The following is a 25,187-nucleotide window of genomic DNA, read 5'->3' as shown; positions in this document are numbered from 1 at the left end:
TCAGAAAAGTTCAACAATACCTATACCCCTTTTTCATATTTCTTTCCTCCTTGTTTCCCCATCACTGCTTTGTGTTCCATATCATGTGTACAATGTGTATCACTAAATAATGTATGCTTTCTTGTGTGGACCAGGTAACAATGTTACTTCTTGGGTTTACATTTTTTTCAGTCAATCTATGTTTGCTTTAATGTGTTATATGGTATTCTATGTTCATCATCATTTTTTACCTCCGGGCTGAGACTGACATTGGTCCTTGGAGATCATTGCTCTATGCTGGCAATTAAATTGAGAAGAAAAATACTTTGTGGACAGAGAGATGGCGTATAGCAATATAGCTGAAATCTAGGGTAGTCAGATAATAGAGTAGTATACTGAAATGATTGCCATTGTAACATTGAGTACTACTGTGGAACATGTTTAATAAAGAAAAGTTAAAACATGCATAAATAGTCACACCAGAAAAAGACTCCAACTAAAAAGATTGGAGTGAAATAATGAGAAATAGGACTGCAACATTAAAGAACACCAGTAATTAAATAGTAGTTTTTATTCCAGTAATTTCCAGACAAAGACTTTTTGTGATGTGGATTGCAGAGTTAACTTTGTTAAATAAGTATCTCTTGACATTGATTATAAGATGGGTTTCATATCTTGGGTCACCAGTAGTAAGTTTAGAAGAGAGGATAATTGGAAGAAGTGTATTGTTGAAGCTGCCTGACATGACAAGAGTTTCTAAGTGTACTACAACACTATTTTAGTCCCTTTTGACAACCAGCAAAGAGGTGTGGGTTTTATTTCTGTCTGTCATCATAACAAACAGAAATCCCTTTTGACTGCCACATTTGAGTAGGTTTCTGTGTACAGCATCACTGAAGACAAGCCATTTCAAGAGTTCTTCATTCCCCAGAAGTTGAAATTTTAGAGCTTCTTTACAGAATGAATTTTCTGAACAGTTTTCTTTCTTGAATGCTCTGTACCATGTCAAGTTGCCAAACAAGAAGCTTCAGACATGACATCTGGTCTAGCCTGGCTCACAATCCAGAGAATTTATCTTATTTTTGACATAAGTAAGTTCATCTTATTTTGAGGTAAAGGGAGCATCCCACTGCACTGCTTTTTATGACTCCAAGATAACAGTATGATTTATTTATGTATTTATTTATTTTAATATATCTATCCATGATAACAGAATGGAACACTGATGGGGGGAGTTCTGTTTCTCTAGACAGTAAAATTAATTATGGAGCTAACCAGATTACTTCAGTAAGTAGGTCTTCTATATATTTTACTACATCGTGTATTTTGGGTGATAGCATGAAATTTTCAGTAGTCATGTATAATTCACGAGGAAGATAATTTTTATGTTGCTGTGTGTAATGTTGACATTTCAATATGCATTGTGTTTCATTGTATGTTGTATGTATGTTAGTACAAAGGGTTTTGTGGTTATGTACAATGTTTATTGTGTATTTTATGACTTTTTCCCTGCAGTCTCTGAATTTCATTTTGGATACTGTATTCATTGTTACATATGTATATGCTATTTCATTCTTAGATTCCTGTTTATCAGTATAGTGTGTGGGTGTTTCAGTAGGTTCCCATGAATTTGATTATGCACTTACTGGTGTACTGTTTATTATTAAGGTGGCATCTTCTTGCAGTGTGTACATCTATATATGCATATCTATATATGTATTTATTTTTATGTATATCTGTCTATATATTTACGTGTGTATATGTGTGTGTGTGTATATTGAGATATATATATATATATATATATATATATATATATATATATATATATATATATATATATATATCTGTGTATATATATATATATATATATATATATATATATATATATATATATCTTCTTCTTCTTTTGGCTGCTCCCGTTAGGGGTCGCCACAGCAGATCAACTGTTTCCATTTCTTCCTGTCCTCTGCATCTTGCTCTGTCACACCAACCACCTGCATGTCCTCTCTCACCACATCCATAAACCTTATCTTAGGCCTTCCTCTTTTCCTGTTACCTGGCAGCTTCATCCTTAGCATCTTTTTCCCAATATACTCTGCATCCCTCCTCAGCTCATGTCCAAACCAACGTAATCTTGCCTCTCTGGCTTTGTCTCCAAACCTTCCAACCTGGGCTGACCCTCTAATATACTTATTCCTAATCCTGCCCATCCTCGTCACACCCAGTGCAAATCTTAACATCTTCAACTCTGCCACTTCAAGCTCTGACTCCTGCCTATTTGTCAATGCTACTGTCTCCAACCCATATAAAATAGCTGGTCTCACAACCCTCTTGTAGACCTTTTCTTTCACTCTTACTGGTACTCGTCTGTCACAAATCACTCCTGACACTCTTCTCCACCCACTCCATCCTCACTGTACTCTCTTCTTCACCTCTCTTCCACACTCACCATTACTCTGAACTGTTGATCCCAAGTACTTAAACGCATCCACCTTTGCCACCTCTACTCCCTGCATCCTCACCACTCCTCTATCCTCCCTCTCATTCACACCCATATATTCTGTCTTAGTCCTGCTGACCTTCATTCCTCTTCTCTCTAGAGCATATCTTCACCTCTCCAGGGTCTCCTCCACCTGTTCCCTACTCTCACTATTTGGCCACAGGTATGTGGGTGCAGAGTACTCACAAGTTAGTATGTATAATTAGCAGGGTATGTGGAAGATGTGTGTGTGTGTGGGGGGCTTGTCCCCCTGCAAAAAAAAAATTTTTGTTAATTTTTAAGTTTTACTTTTGCATGCACCACAGCTGTTGCTCGGTGCAAACGTAGTAGCATGCTGACATTTGCAGTATTGATGTTTGGGTCATTCAGTCTTACTTTCTTAGTCAACCCACACATAAACACACACATATATTTAGATCTCGGAGTAAGAATATAAAAGTAGGGGTGTGTGGGGGGGTGGAGCCCCCATGTGGGAGGGTGCAGGGGGGGTGAAGGCTCTCTGCGTAAATATGGTGTGCGTGGGGTTTTTTTTGTTTTTGTGTGTGTGTGTGTATGTGTGTGTGTGTGTGTAAAATGCATGTGTGTGTTTTACCTTCCATTTACCGAAACTGCTTTTTCAGGTGAAAGCAGTTTTTTTAAACGGTGTTCGGTAGGGTTGGATTTGGACAGTTGGTCTTTCGATCAACTGTCCTAGATCCATATACATATGTATATGTGTATATGTATATACATATATATATATATATATATTGTGTATGTGCACATATATATATATATATATATATATACACACACACACACATGAATAGTAATAGCTGAAAATAACTAAAGCACATTTGATTGAAAAGGTTTTAAGGTGGTGAAAAACACTGAAAGCACAGAAGTAAGAGTATAATCTTGGCTTGCCGAGTTAATTAGATTAGACTGAATGCTGATATTTATAGTGTTTGAAGGTAGGAGTGTGCAGGAAGTGAACACATGACTGAAAAATATATAGCAGTTGGTGGTCTGCATGTGCAAGTCTTCACAGGTTAGAGTAGGGGTCAGTTAAGCCACAGGTTTATCATTTCACATGATTGGTTTTGTGTGTATGGTCTGTGCACTGGTACTGTCAGGGAAAAATTTATAAGTAAAGTAATGTATACGGGGTTAGTAGCAGGAGCAGGGTTAGCTTACATTCGCCCCATGCACCACCTTACTCATATGTGCTAACCCTAACCCTACACATTATATTACTAAAAACCTTTCCCTTACATTATCGCTACCAAGACATCACTTGATTTTTGGTGGTGTTTTTGGGTATATGATGTAGGGTAGTTTTAGTCTGATGGAATTTAAATGTTTTGGAATTTCATATTATGCTTTCATTTTGTGTGTGTGTATGTGTGTATATATATATATATATATATAGGTGTGTGTGTGTGTGTGTATATATATATATATATATATATATATATATATATATATATATATATATATATATATATATATATATAAAATATAGGTGTGTGTGTGTATGTATATATAGGTGTGTGTGTGTGTATATATATATATATATATATATATATATATATATATATATATATAAAATGTGTGTGTGTGAAAATTTTCTTCAGTAAAAAGAGCTCTAAAAAATTATATTTAAATAAATACACCCAGCACCGCAAAGAATGGTGTTTCACTTTGTGAGGATATTGGATATTATCTGTGCTACCATGACTGGCTGAAGTTTTGTAAATACTTGTAAATAATTGTAAATTACCATGTTATATATGCCTGCATGACTAGCTATAATTTTGTCAATAAAATTGTTTTTTATTTAGTAGGTTATGCCAATCAAGATGTGATGTCATCGTTTGCCAGAGCTGAAAGGAATGAATCTCCACAGCAGCTGTTTTGTTTACTTTTTAAGTCTGATATCAGAGAGTAGAATTCTCATAACAGCTTTCTGTGACTTTTAAAAAAAATTCTGCTATAAAAGCAGGTTCTGAGTTAAAGTATAGTATTTGTTGTAGTTGCGCAGTTGTTCATTTGTCAGTTGTTGTTTTCCAGATCAGTAGTTATGGTTTTCCAGAGCTATTCAACGGTAATAGTAGGAGAAGTTATTCCAGTTGCCTAGGACCAAACAACAGTCTAAAGAGTGGGCATAAATTCTTATCTTGCCTGGCAGAAGTAAGAGTATCATCTTGGCTTGCTGAGTTAATTAGATTAGACATGGACAGTTAATATTTAGACAATTAGGGAACTACTGTTAGTTTACAGTTTTTTTTCTATAATCAGTGTGAAACCTAATCTACAGTGGTATTTTCATAATTCCTGTGTTCAAAACTTTGTGGTTTATTAGAATGAGTTATTCAGTGTGTACATGTTTTAAATCATTTTATTTATTATTAAATATTTCACTACATTTTTTGTGGCTGGTTATTTAGAAAGTACTTTTAGTAACCTGAGTGTGTTTATTCTTATTGTGATAACACCAGGGCCACTGGGAAAAGCCTTACTGCTTGGATTACATGCTACCATTTATATCAGTATTTATTTTACCCAGTATAATTGAACACCCCCTTTTGAAGGGTATTGTGGTATTTGACTGGTGGCAGCAGTTACCTGGTAATTTGGGAAAGAGGACATAACAGGTAAGTCTGTGTCAGTCTTTCCCAAAGTGTTTGTATGTGTGAATATCGAATATTTAAGAGTGAGCGTGTCAGCTACCTAGAACTGGGACACAGTATTCTGCAGTGATTAGTGTGAAGACTCATTTGGGGGCCTGGAGTGAAACATATAGTCCAGTCCCAGGTTTAGAGCCTATTCCTGGTATATTGTTAGGGGAAATTTTGTATTTCTATTCTGCTTTCAGTGACGCTCCCTTACTGGAGACAGTGGTGAGGATTGAGGCTCCCTTAGTTACTGCCCCAGGTTTAAGTAGGGTTGTCACACACTTACAAAAATAAAGATTTTTTTTTTTCTGTCACAAATTTTAGATGAGCCTCAAAATGTCTTCATGTATTAGTTTGAACCAAATTCAGTTTTAATTCTATCTTTCTCAATTTTGAGAGAGTCTCATGTTTGTTTTTATGACCAAATCATTTTTTTTTCAGAAATTATAGAAGATGGGTCTGGTGGAACAGATTATATGGACGGTCATCTTCCTCTGTCTTCATTTGTTACTACTACTTCTGTAAACCAAGCGAAGGAACCTTATAAGAAAATGGGGCTCACCAAGGAAGTTCTTGCAGTACACACACAGAAAGAAGAGCAAAGTTTCCTTAGCAAATTCAAAGAACTTGGAAGGTTCAGCATATTTGAGTCACCCTGCAGCTGCTGTTTGCATGAAAGACAGAAAGGATGTTCAGGTGAGAATAAATGTCATGGATTACAATAGTAAGTGTTTTTTGTGCTTGTAGTAAAGAAATGGTATACTGGCAAATAACACCTATTTTATTCTTAAAATTTGAGGAGAACTTACCAGGTCTTTAATTTGGGATTTAGCTACTTGATATTGTGTCTGCATAAATGATTTTACCTCCACCCCCCCCCACACACACACACACACACACACATCATATTGACCTTCTAAACCCTTCTTGTGCCCATGTGAATGGCATAGCACTCCACATCACCACATGGGAGAGTCCCTCTTCTTTCCTTCAGGGAATACTTTTAGTAACCATGTGTTATTTTCTAAGCAGTAGGAGGGAATAGCTGGTTGCTGCTGCATATCTTATCAGATGTGGCTACTTTATACTTTTTGTATGTACTACATCTCACCTTCTTGTCAGAATTTGGGCTACAAAATGCAGTGTTTGTGTTCTAATGTTGACATATACCACTGACACATTTCATGCACATGTGCTTTCTGCCTGCTGCTTGGAGCCTGTCTTTCCAGCTTTTGCCAGCAGTCACGCCTGTTGTGGATGTCTGTTTCAGCTCGTCCCCAGGATAGATGACCCTTTGTCAGAGGTTCATTCTAATGTGTCTTAACCAATTCCCGGCATCCTTCAGGTCACTCTTTGAACTTGAATGACTAGTACCACAATTAGGGTCCTATTCCTACTGAGACATGAAGCAATCACAATTCCATAAAAGATTGCGGTCAGTCTCTGGGTGATGCAGGGTGAGTGTATTCATCAATTCCATTGTCCTACAGAGTGCTCACTGACATAATTGTTTGCATTTTAAGTATATTTCACAGAATTTTTCAGTGTTACCCTCTTTATATACTCAGATTACTTTTTTATAACACCTTTATTGAATTATCACTTGTGACTTAGGTAAACTTACATTTATATAAACGTAATCAAATCATATTAGAATTCACATTTACAAACATTTTACATCACATATATTGCTTTATACAGTATAACCAAACCGACATTACATAAATTGTTCAATTCCTGCCTTCTGTTAAACCTCATTCCTCCCCATAACATTTTTCTGAGTGTATTGTTACAACAATTTCCATTTTTCTATGTAACAAAAACCATAGCATGAGATGTGCCTTAAGAATAAACTTGTAACAATGCCGGTATAAGACACACTGCTACAAATACAAAAAATCTCCACATTTCCTGATGTAGTAAATCACCCGAATCAAGGTTTCTTAATCCTTAAAAGACTTATTAAAGAACAGTCAATCGCTTTTGACCCGAACACTGTTGGGATTTTTTCAGAACTAAATAAAATCAAAACTTGCAATTCTTAATTACATTTGTTCTAATATTAATTAAGGTCACATGACTCAATTGAGTTAAATAATGTTAATACCTCAAAAAGGAAATGTACCATAACAATGTTAAAAGTAAAATATAAAACTAAAAACAGAGGTGTGAGCCCTAATAAAAAATGTCTTATGACTCACAGAACTTGCCAGTGAAAATCCCAAAAGGTAAATAAAAATGTCATGTCAAGCATATATAAACCGTCTTACAAGGTGTAAATGAAAAGATGAGCATTCAATACTCAATCCCGTTCTACAAGTTTTGTGCCCCATCTTTAAAACAAGAATGGAGAGGTTTTCATTTAAACCTGTGGGTGTCGTGGAATTTAATTTTAATTGCCACTGTAATTCCCGTCTTTCAGTTTACAACTCCACCATCCTCCCCTTGATTTCTTTGGAATAATATCCAAAATACCAAAACAAAATTTTGTAAACCCTGTACAAACCAAGGTGTGCTTAAAAAGGTCTGTTGTTGGGATTCCCTTTAGAAATCGCATACTGATGTTCATAGATTCTTTTCCTCAATTGTCTTCCTGTCTTCACCACAAAAAAAAAAAAAAAAATCCACATTTATTGCAAATTGCAATACAAGTAATACCTCTAGTAGCACAATTACCTTTTTTCAAGTGAAGTTTGAAGGGAGTATTCTGTAGAGAGATAGTGGGCCCTTCTGAAATATAAGGACATTGTTTACATGTTCTGCAACTAACGGTTCCTTTGACGTTGGAGAAAGTAGGACTCCTAACATGTTCAAAGTAATATTTTAGATTTCTACCAGTTTTAAAACAGAATTAGGTCCACTCCCCAATACTTCAAAGATCTCAGGGTTCCCCTTAAAAATAATCAAGTTTTTGGAAATTCTGTCTTTAATTCCCTTTGAACCAACACCAGATGGAGCTACCATACTGTTAAAATTTTGCTGCTACTTTCCTTTTTACTCCGAAACATGTAGGTGTCATCTCCTAAGAGTGGTTTAAACCTTGAACCCCAGCCGTTAAGAACCTGTTCACTATTTTGCTCAACAGTTCCTGTGGGTACCCCCGTTCAAGAAACATCTGAGAAATTTTATCCAGTTCAGTTACAAAATTTATGTATGAACACATTCTCATAGCTCAAGCCACGTGTCATGGCGATATTCATTTTAGTAATGTTGCTCGTTACCTTGTCATTATATCCCCATTAACATACTATACAGGCCACATGATTTCTCAGCTTTCTTCACTTGGCACTCACCATGTCTTTGAATCACCCACACCCTTCACATGGCTGCTCATTATGTAGAATCACTTACTGTGACGCAGAAAATGTTTCTGAATCCAAGTTAGTGCATTTATGGTTTTGCTGTATTATCTATTTGCCAACAGGAGGAAAGGTTACAGGTATGAACAAAATCCAAACAACATTTACTGTCTGTCAGATTGTGATGGGTGAAAAACTGCATAAAGAATGCTTTGAAACTATAGCATTAATAAAGTAGTTATGATGAAAATTAGGACTTTTTTATAACTTACCACCAAATGTCAGACAAGTTACTTTCACACAACAAACTAACAAGTAAAAAAAGGCTTATTTTCACAATGAAGTAGCCACATTAAAGTAAAACCTTTTATGATTATTTTCAGGTCTCTTCCCATTCGTAATCTAATTATTTGCTCCCAATATCTTGGTTACTTAGCCTTATCCAGTACATTACAGCACCCTCTTCCCTATTCTCTGTTCCCCTAATTGCAGTCATCCCTATTGCCAGTTTACCTTTTCTGCATTCCAGTGTTGACTAAGTTCTTGGTATGCATTCTGCTACATTATGAATTTAACATTCCATATGACTGTTATTCTCATTAAGGATCTCCATCCAAAATCCCACTATTTCTTTATTTCCTTAATTCTCCCCTGCTTCATTATCAGTCTTTTCCACTTTAAACTGTACCTTTCTGCTTGTGTTATGTATAAGAGCATTAATTGTGTAGCTCTAAAATATCCCCTTAAGTCAGGTAATCCTAAACTTCCTTATTCTATTGGAAGGATCTACTTGTCCCACTTGACTGTTACCCTCTTCCCCTGCCAGATAAAATCCTTCAACTCTGTATTAATTACTATCCACAACTTCCCCTCTGGTTGATAAAAATATGCCTAATCTGTGTATAAAATTAAAGGGACCGAAAACATTTTTACTGCTTGTATCTTGCTATCCATATTCATAGACAAAGCTTCCAGTTTCTCCGTTTTTGTATCATCTTTTCTTTAGTCTTTTCCCACATATCCTTAGTTGCCATAATAGAATCCCTTTTTAGGCCATACTCCTAAATACTTTATTTTATCATATCCACATGTTGTCTTTCGGCTTTTCCCGGTTAGGGGTCGCCACAGCGGAACTCCGGTCTGCTAATGATTGGCAGTAGATTTTGACGAACGCCGAGGTGCCAACTCGACATTCAACCTTCAACGAAGGCACGCCCATTTACACATGTCTTTCGAACGCCCGCTCACCCAACCTCGGGGAGGACATGCAGACTCCACACAGAAGGCACTCCCTGCACTCCAGCTGAGAATCGAATGAAAGAACCTCTTGCTGTGAGGCAACAACGCTACCGCTGCATCATGTCCACATAAATATGGGAATTGCTGAACCAGTTCAAGGGTGGGTACATAGTTTACAGCTATAGTCTTTGTTTTATCTTCATTACACTGAGATGTCCTTTTCTGGATTTGTTCAGTACAAAATAGTATCATCTGCAAATAAAGCCAACTTTTCTTGAATGCCATACAAGTTATATATTTAAATATCTGAGTCTCTTATTTTCTTTGCCAGTGGTTCTAAATATAACTCAGATAATTAATGGGAAAGAGGACACCCCTGCCTGGTTCCTCTATTAAGGCACAACATAAAGAGGAACACTTCCGCTTTGATTTTTACCTCTGTTCCCTCATATAGCCTCCTAATTAACCTTATTATTGTGTCAGGAAATGCAAATGCTTTCATTGTCCTACTCATAAAATTCCAGCTTACTCTGCTGAATGCTTTCTTCGAGACCCACCACCAACAGGGGCATTTTCTTGCATTCTGCTTCCCTCTGGATCATCATTGTTCTATCTGTCAAATTTGGCAGCAACTTTCACATTATTTTAGCTATTATGGACATAAACATTTTATAATCATGGTTTAAAATTGAAATGGGCTTGCATGAAGCTGGGTCTATTAGGTCTTTACCACCTTTAGGTATTACATCCACCACAGCTTTCTTCCAGGATGTTGATCTTTTTAAAATACTGTTCAATAAAATCAACAAAAGTCCATTCTTTCTCAGCCACCTTTTCTTGTAAAGCCTTACTTCACAAATATAACTGACACTTTATAGTCTCACATTTATTCACTAATTTGTGTTACTGGCCTTCTTCCTGTTCATCTCCATCTTCGAACTCCAGACTCTGGTTAATGTCCAAGGTATTCCCGATTCTTCCCGTCAACTCCTGTGTTTTTTTTTTCTGTTTCAAGTATTTTCCTTTGAAACATTGGAAAAGGTTTCAGTGGCAAGTCTCTCTGTGGACTTTATTAACAGAGAAGCTGACTCCCCTTCAATTTGATGTCTCACTTTTTGTTGGACAAACTTTTCGTTCTTAGTGTGTTCTGCATCAAAAAGAAGGAGTTTAATCCACCAGGAAAAAAAGACAGCAGCTTGAATGTCACAACTGCTTCTTGGCATTCCATTATTAATGGAATGAATTTGCTTCTCTTCTGCCTGGTATATGGTAAATATTAATTTTCCACAACATTGTACTGTCTACAATTTTTAATACTTTTCCCTTCTGCTACAGTTTTGTCAGGATCAATTCTTTCTGCTGGTATGCTTACATCTTTAAAAATATAGGTGTTGGCTCCTTTCTCATGGCCAGATTTGGAGCATACACATGATGTGCCCTTTCAGTTAATAAATCCTGCTTTGGAATATCAGTCCTGTTGCTTATTTGTGCTTTTGTAACATTAATACAGTCTGTTCTTTCTAGTTTATCTGGTACAGAAGAAAATCTCAGGATTTCTCTGTACACTGTGTCTTCAAACTGTACCATTTTTGAAATGGTTCTTGAGCAGTTTGATACTCAGCCAGCCCTGTCTTCATTTCGACATCTGATTTTTGCAGTTTTATCAGTTTATCTGAATAGTTGTTTAAAGCTTCTTGCATTCTTTTCAGCTTTTTGTTATTTGAGTTGATAGCAGTGCTTCATTTATTTTAGTCAGCTCTGAACAGATTTGATATATTTTTCTTATAAATTACTGGAAGACATCTCTTATACAAAAGCTTGAGGTTGAACTACTTGGAGAACAGTAGTGATGGTGGGGGATTCCATGACTGCTCCTAATTTGCAATTATCTACAAATTTGGTCAGCCAGAGGCCCTTGATGTTGGCCTTGATTTCATAGTAGTAGATGCCAAAAGGAGTGGTCCCAGGACTAATCTGTGAGGGTCTCTGCTACTGACTGGCCTCTTTGTAGAGGTGGAATCCCCAGTTCTAATTTCCTTGGTCCTTTCTGTGAGCCGGCTGGCTATCTACCAAGTGACATGAGGGTTTATTCCTAACCTGTTGAGTTTGTCAACAGTGCCTAAGTATGGTATTGTGTAATATACCTTGACCAGGTCAAGGTAAGCAGTGTAAACCATTTTGCCCTTGTCCATTGCTTTGGTTATCTTCTCAAAGAAGTCCACCAGGTTGAGTAGGCATGACACACACTCTATGAAGCCAAACTGGGTTGGGTCCAGTGTCTGGAGGTTTCCTGATAACTGTTGTTCATTTCCATGATGATTCTTACCATGGCTTTGCATATGAGGCTAATGAGAGTTATGGGTCTTTAGTTTCCAGGATCCATAGATGGCCCGTCTTTGTGCAGTGGGATGACAGATGCCATTATCCAGTTTTGAGGCGTGAAGCCCCTTTGGAGGCTATGGTAAAATAGTGAGTCCAGATTTACCTTAAATTTGGTTTTGATAGACTGTTTATCCTCTGAGTTGTTTGATTAGTTTGATAGGAGTGCTTTTTTCCTTCTGGGTGCTAAATCTCCTAATTTTTATCATAATATTCTTTCTTCTATTATACAGCCTGTTGATGTTGCGATTGCACTGACTTATTTTTTGAGTTAGTTCTGTACTTATTCCTAGTGTGTACAGGTGTCTCTAAGGCCAACTTCCTACTACTAAATGATACCGTGACAATATTTCATTCCCCCCCTAAAACCTCAGAACACTTACTGCTTAAGCAGAAATGTTCACAGAAATCCTGTTAATATGCTTGTATATAAGGTTTCTGTGAACAGTTCCACTGCAGTGCTCTCTCATATTACTAAAGTCCAGGTCCAGTTTGTTTGCATTCCTGGTTGGTGTATTGACAGTCTCGTACAGGGACCTTGTGAGCTTGTGTTTACAAAGTGCAGGAATCTCTGTGCCTTTACATTTCGTGTTGTATATAATTCTCTGTTAACAGTGATGTAATTAAAGTCGTCCATGAATATGGTATTGGGTTGGATGACGGTTATCTCTATTAAACTTAAGTATGTGTTATAAGCTTCCCTGGTCATTGAAGGGGTCCTACAGCTTGCAAGGAAGTACTATTGGATTCTGCCTATTGTGACTTGAATGTGGAAAAGCTCAAGTGCATTGTCCTGTTTGACCAGCCTTGAGATGCATTTTTTTTATGTAAATCATGACACCTATACCTTTAGTCCCTGCCTGTAGAATAGCTGTGTAAATGTGTGAAAGGCAGTATAGCCTTTCACAGCTGAGATTCTCCCCAGTACTTTAACCCATGTCTCAGTGACTGAACAGACATCCACATTCTCTCTCTATAACTGATCTGCATGTCAGTTGTGTGTACTGTTTGGGGGCAGTCTGTCTTCAGGAGGACTGCTCCATTTCTCACCCCTTTAGTAGCAGGGTATTACTGGAACGCAGGAGAAAATTGGTAGATAGGGGTTTGCAAGGCCGACCAGACTTCAAAGTCGTTGAATGGATCGAAATCTTCAAAAGCTTTGTCGGAGCTGAAGTCTTTGGCTCCGAGCCTTGCTGAGAAGGTGCGGTTACCGGTTCCGCAGTCTTTGGAACTGAGCACCGAGCTTATGTTTTGGAGCCGGTTCCCAGTATTGGAGCCGGTCTCCAAAATGTTGAGATCAGCCATTTTGCAGTTGGTGGCTTCATTGATCCCCTCAACTCGTTCTTCGAGGAGCCTCTCCAATGTGGATGTGGATCGAGTGGTGCAGAGGCTTCTCGAGAATCCGGCACTAACCAAATTATCGGCTTTGGCCCAACTGGTTTCAGAGCCAAAGACCATTTTACCTACTGTGTCTACTCCTCCTCTGAGCTGAGCCGGGCCTTCGGAGCTGGGGGAGGTGGAACTGATGATTGTGGAACCTTCGAAGCCGAGGGCTGTTCCATTGTCATCGGCTCCGTCAACTCAGACTACTTTGGTGCCGTTCAAAGAGTCTGGGAGCTGACACTCTCTGGTCAGTTCCGGGAGGGAAGATCAGACCGATGGGTTGGTTCCGACCGTTCCGCTCGGAACTTCGGCATGGATGAGCTCGGCTCCTACCTCTGGGTCGGAGCCCACTGTGTCGGCTCCGGGGAGGATGCCATCTTCTTCGGAACTGGCTACTTCCTTGCGTCGGAGCAGTGAAGTCTTCGATGCCATGAGGAGAGTTATGTCTTCCAAGACTCCCACATCATCAGGACCTTCCTCCTCCTCCCCAAACGTGCTGCTTTCTACCTCTGCATCACAGGTCCCTGTAAAGCGTTGAGACCAGGAGCCTCAGGTAGTCCCATTGGTGACCCATGTTCTACTGAGACCTCACCAGAAGCTCCCACTAATGAGGTTCCCAAGAAGACGCTTTGCAAGAACAGGCATTTAGACTCTCCACAGGAGTCTCTCACATCGAACACTGATTTAGAGGAGTCAGAAAGGGTCCCCACGGTCCCCCCTCGGAGGATATCTCTTTTGCTGATATCCTAGAAGTCCTGAAACAGAGGGGTGACTGGCAGTCTATTAGCCCTAATGATGATGAGTCGGTGCTTCTGAAGGCTTTTGGGTCTCAACCCTCCACCTCCTGGGTGACTCAACCCTTCGATGAACTTATGGAGTTGGTGGCTTGAAGGGCGTGGGAGTCTCCTGATACTGTGGAACCTGTCCCTCGGAGGCTCAGCAAGTTTATTACATCGCCTCAAGACAAAATGTTTCTTACCAAGTGAGTGCCGGTTGATGCCATGGTGATGGTGGTGGCCACAAAGAAAGAGATGTATGAAACCTGTTCTACTGTCCATCCTCCTACTAGAGATTCCAGGACTATGGACGGGTGTGGGAAACGCATTTTTAGTTTGGCGACTTTTGCTATGCGATCGCTCAACTATTTGACACATTTTACCCGTCTTCAAAGAGATCTCCTAAAAGAGCTTGGACATGCTCTACAGGGTAGTACAGCTGAAGGCGTTCCTAATAAGGTGACATCCCAGTTCAATACCCTTAATTCCATAGTTAACTCATCCATGTGGCTCATTTCTTATGCAGCGGATGGCTCGAGTCAGGCAGCGAGTTCAGCAATAGCTCTTCGGAGACATTCCTGGATGCGCTTATGCTCCTTTGAGGAAGCCTTCAAGTCTTCCTTCGTTAATACCCCATTTGATGGCTTGTCCCTTTTCGGGCCTAAAGTCAAGGAGACCCTCACTAGGTGTGAACAAGACGGAAAGACTTTATCTGCCGTAGGAGTCCATTTTTCTACCCCTACTAGACCTTATCCCAAAGGGCAAAAGGGAGGAAAAATGTGTTTCCCAAAGTCCCAAGGAGCTTTTCAGAACATACGTAGTGAACCCCCCTCCAGGGGCAGAGGAGGTGGTAATAATGGAAGACATCACCCAGGCAGCAGAAGGGGTCCGCAGAACCAGTGCAACAGGTATCAGTTCTTTGACAAGCCCTACCAGCGCTCCTGAAAGGAGGCCCAACTATCCTACTCTGGAGGCAGTCAGGGGTCGCTTGTCTTTGTATCCAGACGCCTGGCTAGAAATTACAAAAGATTCTTGAGTACAAAGAATTGTTACCAGAGGTTATGTCATTCCTTTCACAGAACCCCCCCATTGTACGAAGGAAAATCCCAGACGTTCCAACCAGTCTCAGGGATCAAGCAGCAATCGAAATTCAAAGGCTGCAGGAAAAGTCACCCAGCCAGTCCCAGAAGACAAGATAGCGTCCGGAACCTACTCCAGATTCTTTTTAGTTCCAAAGAAAACAGGGGATTGGAGGTCCATCTTGGACCTCAGCAGACTCAACACCTTTGTAAAGAAGAAGTTCTGGATGGTCACGCTTCAGTCGATTCTCCCATTTCTAGGAATGGGCGATTGGATGTGCTCTAGAGATCTCAAGGATGCATACTGTCATATCAAAATGGCTAGACCATCCAAAGATCACTTGCGTTTCTGGCTGGAAGCCAGTCACTATCAGTTCCAAGCACTGCCCTTTGGTCTCACAACAGTCCCCAGAGTGTTTACCAAATGCATGGCAGTGGTTACGGCTCACCTGAGGCGTCTAGGATTCTGAGTGTTTCCGTATCTGGACGACTGGCTCCTCACCGCCACCTCCAGGCATCAACTACTTCAATCCAGGGATCACACTCTCAATCTGTGCTCTCAGTTAGGAATAACTATAAATTTCGACAAGTCTGCATTGTCATCATCACAGTGTATCTCCTTTATCGGAGCAGACTTAGACACCATCACTGCCATGGTAAAATTGCCACTGGACAGAATAGTCACTCTTCGACAACAGGTATCAGATATTCTGACGAGCAAACAAGTACCAACCTCTCAAGTGTTGAAACTACTAGGTACTATGGCAGCAACGCTCATAGCAGTTCTATGGGGCGTATGCACATGAGAATGCTTCAATGGTTACTCTTCACCTAGTAGTCTTACCAACAACTTCTGATGCCATTTTTGATAATGATTACAAATTCATGCAGAAAAGATCTTCAATGGTGGCTGACCAGCCATCATGTAACAGTAGGTCGTCTATTTGTTCTTCCCCCACCATCAGCCATGGTGACCACAGACGCTTCTCTGATAGGGTGGGCGGGGCTTTTTCAGGGAAGAACGGCCCAAGGCACCTGGTCAGAGACAGAGTCACATTTGCACATCAGTGTCCTGGAGATGAGAGCCGTACTTTAGGCGTTGCAGTATTTCCACGACTCTCTACCTCTGGGGACGATTGTGATCCAGACCGACAACATGTCAGTGGTCTGGTATATCAACAAGTAAGGGGAAACCAAGTCTTACCCCTTATGTCAAGAAGCCCTGAGAGTTTGGCAGTGGGCTGTATCCACCGGGAGCTTTCTGATGGCAACGCACATCCTGGGGAAATCCAACGGGATCGTGGACAAACTGAGCAGAGCCATTCTGATGCCGCACGACTGGTCCCTCAAAGACAAAGTTGCAGAGATGATTTTCCGCAGATGGGGCCAGCCTTGTGGTGATCTATTTGCATCCCATATGAATACCAAATACAGAAGCTACTTTGCCCTGAATCCCCCACCAAGGAAAAACCCAAGGGATTCGCTCATGCACGATTGGCCCCTGGAACTCCTATATGCTTTTCCACCATTTCCCCGATTTTGAAATTCTTGCAGAAAGCCAAAGCCCTGGAGAGGACTGTAATTCTAATAGCTCCGTTTTGGCCTTGACAGATTTGGTTCCCCTTCCTTCGACTCTTACCAACTAGAGGAACCTTGGATTCTGGACCCAGTTCCAGATCTCCTGACACATTCATCAGGGGCTCTTCATTCCGTCAGATTGACAGCTTGGCTGCTCCTATTTCCAATTTAGCCAGGTCTCACAGTTTTTCCTCGGAGGTACAGCATATCCTTGTATCCTCTCATAAAGCTTCCACCAGAAAGTTGTATGCCAGCAAATGGAAGCAATTTTCTTTTTGGGCTTCGCAAAATAATATTGACCCGTACGTCGCCCCAATTGCTAGCATTTTGGAGATCCTGACTAAGCTTTTTAATGAAGGTGCTGCAGCTGCCACCATACGAGTTCAGTTGGCTGCAATTTCAAATTTTCACCTGTGATCTGAAGGTTCTAATCTAATGTCTCACAGATTATGTAGAGCCTTCTTAAAAGGTACCATACATCTTGGACCGCCAATTAGACAACCTTTTACTCCCTGGAATCTGAATTTTGTGTTATCACGGATTATTCTTCCTCCTTTGGAGCCTGCATCATCCTGCCAATTAAAATTTCTCTCTTGGAAAACTATCTTCTTGGTAGCCATTACATCAGCACATAGTGTCCTAACTTCAGGTCCTGTCTGTCAAACCCCCATATTTGTTTTTTCACCCCAACAGAATGTTGCTGAGGACTAATCCTGCCTTCCTTCCAAAGGTATGTTAGGAGGCTAACCTGAATCAAACTATTGAACTCCCAACTTTCTTCAGTAACCATTCTAACAAGTTGGGAGTATATGTTGCATAAACTTAATGTTCACAGGCAGTTAAGATTCTATTTGGACAGAGCAAAAGAATTTAGAAAATCAAAACAACTCTTTTTGCTTCTCATGCTGACACCAGGAAAGAGCTACCTGTATCCAAAGTTACTCTTTCCAAATGGTTGACTGATTGCATAAAATTCACATATTCTTCAGTGAATTAACCATTAGGACATAGCTTGAAAGCACATTCCACTAGGGCTGTTTCTACTTCTTCAGTTTATGCGGCTAGGCTGCCTTAGGACACTATATGTGAAGCTGCCACTTGGTCTAAGCCTCATACCTTCATCACGCATTACAAAGTAGATAGGGCCTCTAGGGACAGGGCTTCCTTTGGTTCCATTGTCCTCAGGAATATACTCCCATGAGTCACCCAGGATGAAGGGTGCTTGGTATGCTACCCATGTGTAAGAATGAATGGCGAGATTGAACAACTACACATAAAGAAGTTATGTACTTACCATAACGTTCCATGCGAGTTGTTCATCTCACCTTCATTCTTACATTCTCACCTGCCTTTCCCCTCCAGGCTTCTCAAAGAACGAGTAAGACTTTTCTTTCTTTTGGGTCTTGTTCTGGGATTTCTTACTCCAGCTGGAGTTCTGTTTTATGTGTTATTATGTTATACATGTTGGGATCAGCAAACTAGATCTGAGGTAAGACAGAGAACATCATGGGATAGGGACTTGGCCCCGAGCTACTCTAAAACCTCGAGCTTCTGAAAGCAGCCAACTCGGAGCCAAGGGATCGGCTCCGAACCCATGTGTAAGAATGAAGGCAAGATGAACAACTCACATGGAATGTTATGGTCAGTACATAACTTCTTTTTTTCTTCTGTCTGGTGTACAGTGAATAATCATTTTCTGTATGATTGCATCTTTTTCTGTATGATTGCATCTTTACTAATGTAAGTCTTGGCTGCTTTCTCATGACCAGGTTTGGAGCATACACTTGAATATACCCTTTCAATTAACAAATTATGCGGAACAGCAGTCTAGTTGCTTATTTGTGTTTTCATAAAGTTAATGCAGTCTGTTTCTTCCAGTTTCTGTGGTACAGCAGAAAATCTCAGGTTTTCTCTGCACTCTCTGACTTCTAACTCTACTATTTTTTAAGAGTTCTTCTTGAGAAACATTGTATTCCGCCAGCTTGTTCTTCATGTCATCCTCTGACTTTTGCAGTTTTATTGGTTCGTCTGAATAGCTGGTTAAAGCTTCTCTTTTTTTCCTGCCTTTTGTTATTTGATCTAATATATTCCTTTAATGTTTCATTTATTTTAATAATCTCTGAGTACATTTGTTTTCTTTTTTCCTCTAAATTATTGGAAGCCATCTCTTGAACCAAAATTAAGCTTAAACTGCTTTTTGCTAAACAGCCTTAGAATCCTTCCGAGTGTTTTCTCATCTTTTCTGATTGTTTTTCTTTCAGGTTTTCCAAATTTCTTCTTTGCTGGCATGTAAGCAGTGTATTTACTACCCAGTAAGTGAATTTTACCAAAAAACATTTTCAATGGCACTCATTTTTTTCATTTTCTGTTTTCACACTAGGAGAGCTGAAGTTATGCTGTTGATTAGTATGCAGTCATCTTGTAAGTCCCACTCCATAAATTGTTGAGCAGCCCCCTTCTACTTCCAAATCACAAATCACCTCATAGCTATTTACTGTGCAAATAACTCTCACTTTCACTATTTACATCCTAAAATCTTATGCCTTGTGGCAAGGTTCATGTGCAAACCACTAACACACAGCTTTAATCTTTCACTTACCACTGGATTAATTCCCCCTATTTTTAAGTGCGTTCTCATTGTTCCTTGCCCATAAGCTCCTCCATACCAAGTATACTACTGACTATAGACCATTTGCAAACCTTTGCTCATTAGCAAAAATTATAGAAAATGTATATACGGACAAATAACTAGATTACATACGGAAATACAGTCTTCTTTCCTGCAAACAACATGAGCTTTGCTCAAATTACAGTACTTAAACTGCCTTCTTCAGTTTATTATCTCAGATTTTCTCTAACATGGAAAGGGGAATGTTAACAGGAGGCATTTTTTAGACCTAAAAAAGATCATTCAACTTAGATTTTTTTCCATGGAAACAGTTACCTGGTTTAGAAATTATTTATCAAATAGATCTGTTTTGTTGCTGCTCAAATTATATTCTCTGGCAAAGAGATTCTGCTAATAGGGATAACTGCATGTAGGGATACAGGCAATAGGCAACAAAGGGCTGGAAGTTATTGGAGAAAACTTGGAAAGGATCCAAGGTATTGGGAGTAAATAACTAGAAAGGGAAAAGTCATAGAATGGGTAAGATGCCAAGAATTTATTTGGATTGCAGATTAATAGAATCTAGAACAGAAGCTGCTGTTAAAGGAAATACTTAATAGAACATATAAAATATTGCATGACAACTATAAAAGAAAATCGGAGGAGTTTAAAAAGGATTGGGAAGGGAGATTGGGTAAGCAATTCACAAGGAGACAATGGGGGATATATGTATATCTCCCAAATATGCAGCAAAGTCTAGAAGATTTAGGATCTTTGCTTGGAAGTGTTTAGGTATTTTTATACCAGAATTAGACTCCAAAGACATTTTACTCAGGTAGACAGCAAATGTTGGAGGTGTGATGGGGAAGAAAGAGATAACTGGGAGCATATTTTCTGGGAGAGTAATGAGCTGACATATTTTAAACATTTCCTGGAGACTGCTCTGTCTGAGATACTGGATGAGCAAACTGATGTAACGAAGGAGATCTTTTTGAGCTATGATACAGAATTGCCTAGACATAGTAAAGCCTTGCTGAGTCTAATTATGGTAACTGCCAAAAAAACAATTACTAGAAAATGGAAATCAAAGTCTAAACCAACTTTACCAGAAGTAGTGAATATAGTTAGAGATAAAGCAACTGGATTCGGGATCTTTAGAAAGAGGAAGGCGGAAACTACATAGGAAAAAAATGAGAATTGGGAAAAATTATATGTAGAGGAGGAACAAGGTTTAAAAGAAGGCAGGATTTGAATGAGCTATGTAATACTTAATTGACAGTGACTGGATATATTATAAGTGATGTATAATGTTTACAACTGCAGTTTTCTCAACAGGGTCTGTGATGCATATGTTTGCAACTAGAATTGTGTCAATGTGGTTTATTTTTCATTCTTACAAATGCAAGATTGCCTATATCATGCATGAAAATTTATTAAATATGTTTTTTTTGTTTAAAAAATACATTCTGTGGCAGTTTATTTCTACAGTGGTGTCCAGAAGGCTCTGTATTAGCCCCACTTCTCTTGTTTCTGTATATCAACAGTCTCCCTTGGGATATTCCCAACTTTAGTATCAGTTTGTACGCAGATGATATAGTTGTTAGCTCACAATTGTGCACAAGTTGTTATTGCGTTACAGCATGACTTCTCTCTAATCTGCAACTGGCTTTATGGGAAAAACTTTTAACCTAAATTTTCAGTCATAGTATTTGGTACAGTTAAAATACTAGTAAATATGCCCACAGCACACATTATTGACTCTTGTGAAACCACTCCATCTTTTACCTCTACACAGATATATTATCTAGACATTCTTCTTGATAACAATTTCTTTCCATAAACACATGGACATAACCAGCACCAAAGTTCCGGAACAACTTTAAAGTAGCAACACTATCTCAAATCTTCTTATCACAGAATCTCAATGAGTTTGGAAGTTAGTGCAGAGGACTAAGGTACTGAGCTGTTAACAAGCTGCTTCCTGTGGTAGGGTTTTATTCCTTCAGTCTTCATTGTCCTACTCATTTAACCAGGCAGTGCTTTTAGGATAATGGAGATTTGGGCCAGGCTTCTTAATGGTCTCCTGACCTACCCACCTAGTAACTACCTATCAACCTAATAGCCTTCTACGTGCTAATCCTTAGAATTCAGTATGCACTGCCAGTTGCATCCTTTGCATCAGGACATAACACCACTTTACTAGAGTCCACGAAGAATACAATTTTCAAATTTATACACCTAGCCAGTGTTAATGAACATCACGGCACTTCATTCAAAAAATGAAACAAAACACCTTTCCATTTTATCCAGAGCATTATATTTGCACAGTATTCTAATATAACTTGAATACTTCTCCATGACAGGCACTTGCCATCCCTTGCAAATAATATTTGTGCGGGAATTCAGCTACTCCCTTCACTTAGACTAAAACAACCTAACTTTTCCCTACCATATGTAAATGATCCTTTTGCAAACTAGCCTGTACCTCTTAGAGTGCACCACCTAAAGAAATTACTTCAATAGGCAACCTCCCTCTCTCTCTTTAAAAAAAAAACTTTTGCTTCAAAAATGTAAATGTGCTTGTTTCAGAAATACAAGATAAGCTTAACCATTGTTAGATCAGCTTGTTTATATTTCTCTGAAAACATTTTTAACTACTGCTGCACACACACATATTGGCATTTTCATCTAACTTTATATTTATTGTATAGACTTTTTGTTCTTTTTTTATAATTTACAGTATTGTTGTCTTCTATAGTCCTTGCTCATATTATTCTTGTATATTCTTATATATAATTATATTTATGAATTGTTTTCACTCTCTAATTTTCCTTTTTTTTTTGTCTTTTGGCTCAAGTAGTGGCTGTCCACCCACCCAGTTAACAGACTTAAATAATTTTGTAAATATGTACATGACTAATATGTAAATAGTGTCTTAAGAGTTGGAGACAGTTAAGTTATTGTATACCTTGTAGTTTGTTTTTGAAATTGCTAATCACATCATGCAATTTTTCTTTCACAAATCTTGCATAGGTATGCAAGGACATCAGCAATGTATACATACCAGTGAAACTGCATTTAGGAAAGCTGGAAAGAACAGGAAGTCAAAGTCAAAACGGGTTAAACAACATGAATCTTCAGACAGCACCATATCTGGCAATGGACATCTTCATAGACCTCCACTTCTTAGCCTTAATCATACAGCATGGTCACCATCAGAAACTTCTCAAGCAAGTAATTCTGCTGTGCCTTTTCCTGCAGTTGTGCCAGCATATCCGTTACCAGTTTTCTCAGCTCCAGGTCCTACTCCCCATGTATCTGATCCTTATCTATCTGGTTTTAGTGATCATCAGAACTCTCAGGACATCAGTAACTCAGGGCAACATTCGCAGTTTCCACCATCTCTGGTGACATCAATGGTTGCACTTGTACTCCCGAACTATGTACTTTCACAGATGAACAACACTGTCCCTTCACAGCTTCACAATGGCCATTCCCATTTTCCTTCTCAGCATTGTTTTGCAGCTGCAGCTGCCTTCCCATCTCAGTCACCACTGCCAGCGCAGCCTCAATTTATGACACAGTCTACATTTACGTCTCTCACCCCTAACCCACTGGACTCTTTCCATTATAATCCTCCTGCAATAACTGAAAACAGTCAAGTCCCAGATATACGGGATGCACCATCTTGCTTTTCACCTCCACAGTCACTTGGACCCCAGGAACACACTTCACCTCCTCTGTTTCAGTCACGATGTAGCTCACCTTTACAGCTAAATCTTCTGCGACTGGAAGAAATGCCTAGATCTGTAGAACGGCAAGACAGCAGAACCACTGTGCTACATTTAGGAGGAAGTAGAGAGGAAAAAGGTGTTCCATTGACATCAAAGCTAGTGAATAACAACTGTGACCCATTACTGGTATGTATGACTGCATTCCTACTTTTTTTGTGCAAGAGGTTTTCCCTCCACCTTTACAAAAAAAAAATCACTGCCAACTTTAATACAAGATGATAATTTTTCCATTTAGACTATGACCAGTATACATTCCAGGATGCCTTGCTGGTCATACTGAAAATGTTCTTCAGATGTCTGCAGATCTCTTCATAGAACTTGTTCTGCTCAATTTTTTTCCCCATTTAATTTAGGGAGACTTCAGTGACACAGAAGATACATTTGCAGCAAGGCGCAGGTTTTGTAAGCCTATGGTCTCCGTATACTGATGCCATTTTCAGTCTTTATCTTGGTATTAAAGAAATTGAAATGCACAATACTCTAAACTGAGAGAGGAGGTTTCCAATGTGCCTATTCACTTTTCTTCTTAACATGTTCTTTACTTTAATCATGCCTTGTAGTGGGGTGCTAACTTTTATCTCAGATTCTCTCCATGAGCAGACTACATCACATTCTCAATTCTGAAATCCCAGGGTGCATGAAATAGTCATATTAAATGCATTATATACTAAAAGTAAAACATGCAGGATAGCCCAGTAGGAGATTATTAAGCTAAGATTAGTAAATTTTAGCTTTGCAGTTATATGTGATAATGTATAGATGATGTTGAAATGTGTAGCAAAATGATGTTACATAACTTAGAATCTCTTTTTTTTGTTTTAGTTGTGTCTGGATGTGATAGGTGCAGCTAGAATCCAAACCTTGAAATATTTCTTACAAGTAGATTATAGAGGAAGCATATATGCATTACATGCTTATCACTGTGCTTTAATGCAGCCAACAATTTAATTTTATGTTGTGTTAGACTGAGTGCGTCATATGATTTGTGCAGACTTTTGCAGTTAGTGCATAAATGAGATGCAACTTTATGATGCCAGTGCCGATATAACATTATTATCTTCCTAGTAAGTAGTACACAGTTTGAGAATGCTTTATGGGAAGCGGTTTGTCATTGCAACTTTTTTATTGTAGACAGCAAGAGAAGTCGGAACAAATTAATAATGAATAAGCTCATTGCATTGTTTCATTGTGAATTCCACTTTCATAGCATTAACTTGTGACTCTGCGCAAGACAGTTAAGCTGGAATGGTGTGGGAGGTTATCTCTCAAAGCAGATACTTGTTCTTAAGTTTTAACTGTGGGAATTAGGAAAATTGTCTTGGTAGTAGAGTTAAGATAATGAGCATAGCTGTCCTGTTTATTCTGACAATTTATTGAAAAGTGTTAGACATTTAAAGCTTCAAGCTGACCATATCCTAACACTAGCATTAATATGAATTTGGACCTTGCCATCCTTATGGAAGAATTTTTATATGCATGGCAGCTTGATTTTTTTTACTGTATCTCTGTTGAACCTCATTTCATATTTTCCGGCGGCAATTCCCAGGTTTCTTTAAATGTGTACTTCTGACCAGATGTTGACATGCAAGCAACGGATATTTATTCTATTTGCTGCAGCATCAGAATATGTCTCTTGCTGTTGTACGCAATACATGTGTTAGGTATGAGAACAGAATGGTTACAGACAACACCACAGTAATGTGGAACATAAACAATTAGAGTGGAGGACATGATCTTACCCTTTGTGCTGACTAGCCATGGTAGCATGGGATATAACTTTTCAGCACAGTCTCACTCTACAGGCACCTTACATCCAATCAGAGCAACGTTTTGTGGCAGACAAGTTGAGCAGGACCAGGACAGACCCTCAAGAATATAAACTGAGACAGGGAGTCTTCCAAGAATTGATCTAGCTG

At 39.0% G+C, this 25,187-nt stretch overlaps 1 protein-coding gene across 1 annotated transcript in view; it reads left to right on the top strand.

Annotated features, from left to right (window-relative positions):
• Positions 1–25,187, top strand: part of PER2 (period circadian regulator 2) — a 1,339,110-nt gene that overhangs the window by 994,467 nt on the left and 319,456 nt on the right. The window contains exons 20-21 of the mRNA XM_044070032.1: positions 5,578–5,832; positions 22,511–23,397. Coding sequence (XP_043925967.1) covers positions 5,578–5,832; positions 22,511–23,397 — 1,142 coding nt within the window. The remainder of the gene's footprint in view (positions 1–5,577; positions 5,833–22,510; positions 23,398–25,187) is intronic.

The sequence above is a fragment of the Protopterus annectens genome, chromosome 4.part1 (assembly GCF_019279795.1).
Source record: "Protopterus annectens isolate FY-2018-M chromosome 4.part1, PAN1.0, whole genome shotgun sequence".
Classification (NCBI taxonomy): domain Eukaryota; kingdom Metazoa; phylum Chordata; order Ceratodontiformes; family Protopteridae; genus Protopterus; species Protopterus annectens.
The sequence above is the reverse complement of the archived record's forward strand: the minus strand, read 5'-3'. Positions and strand labels throughout refer to the sequence as shown.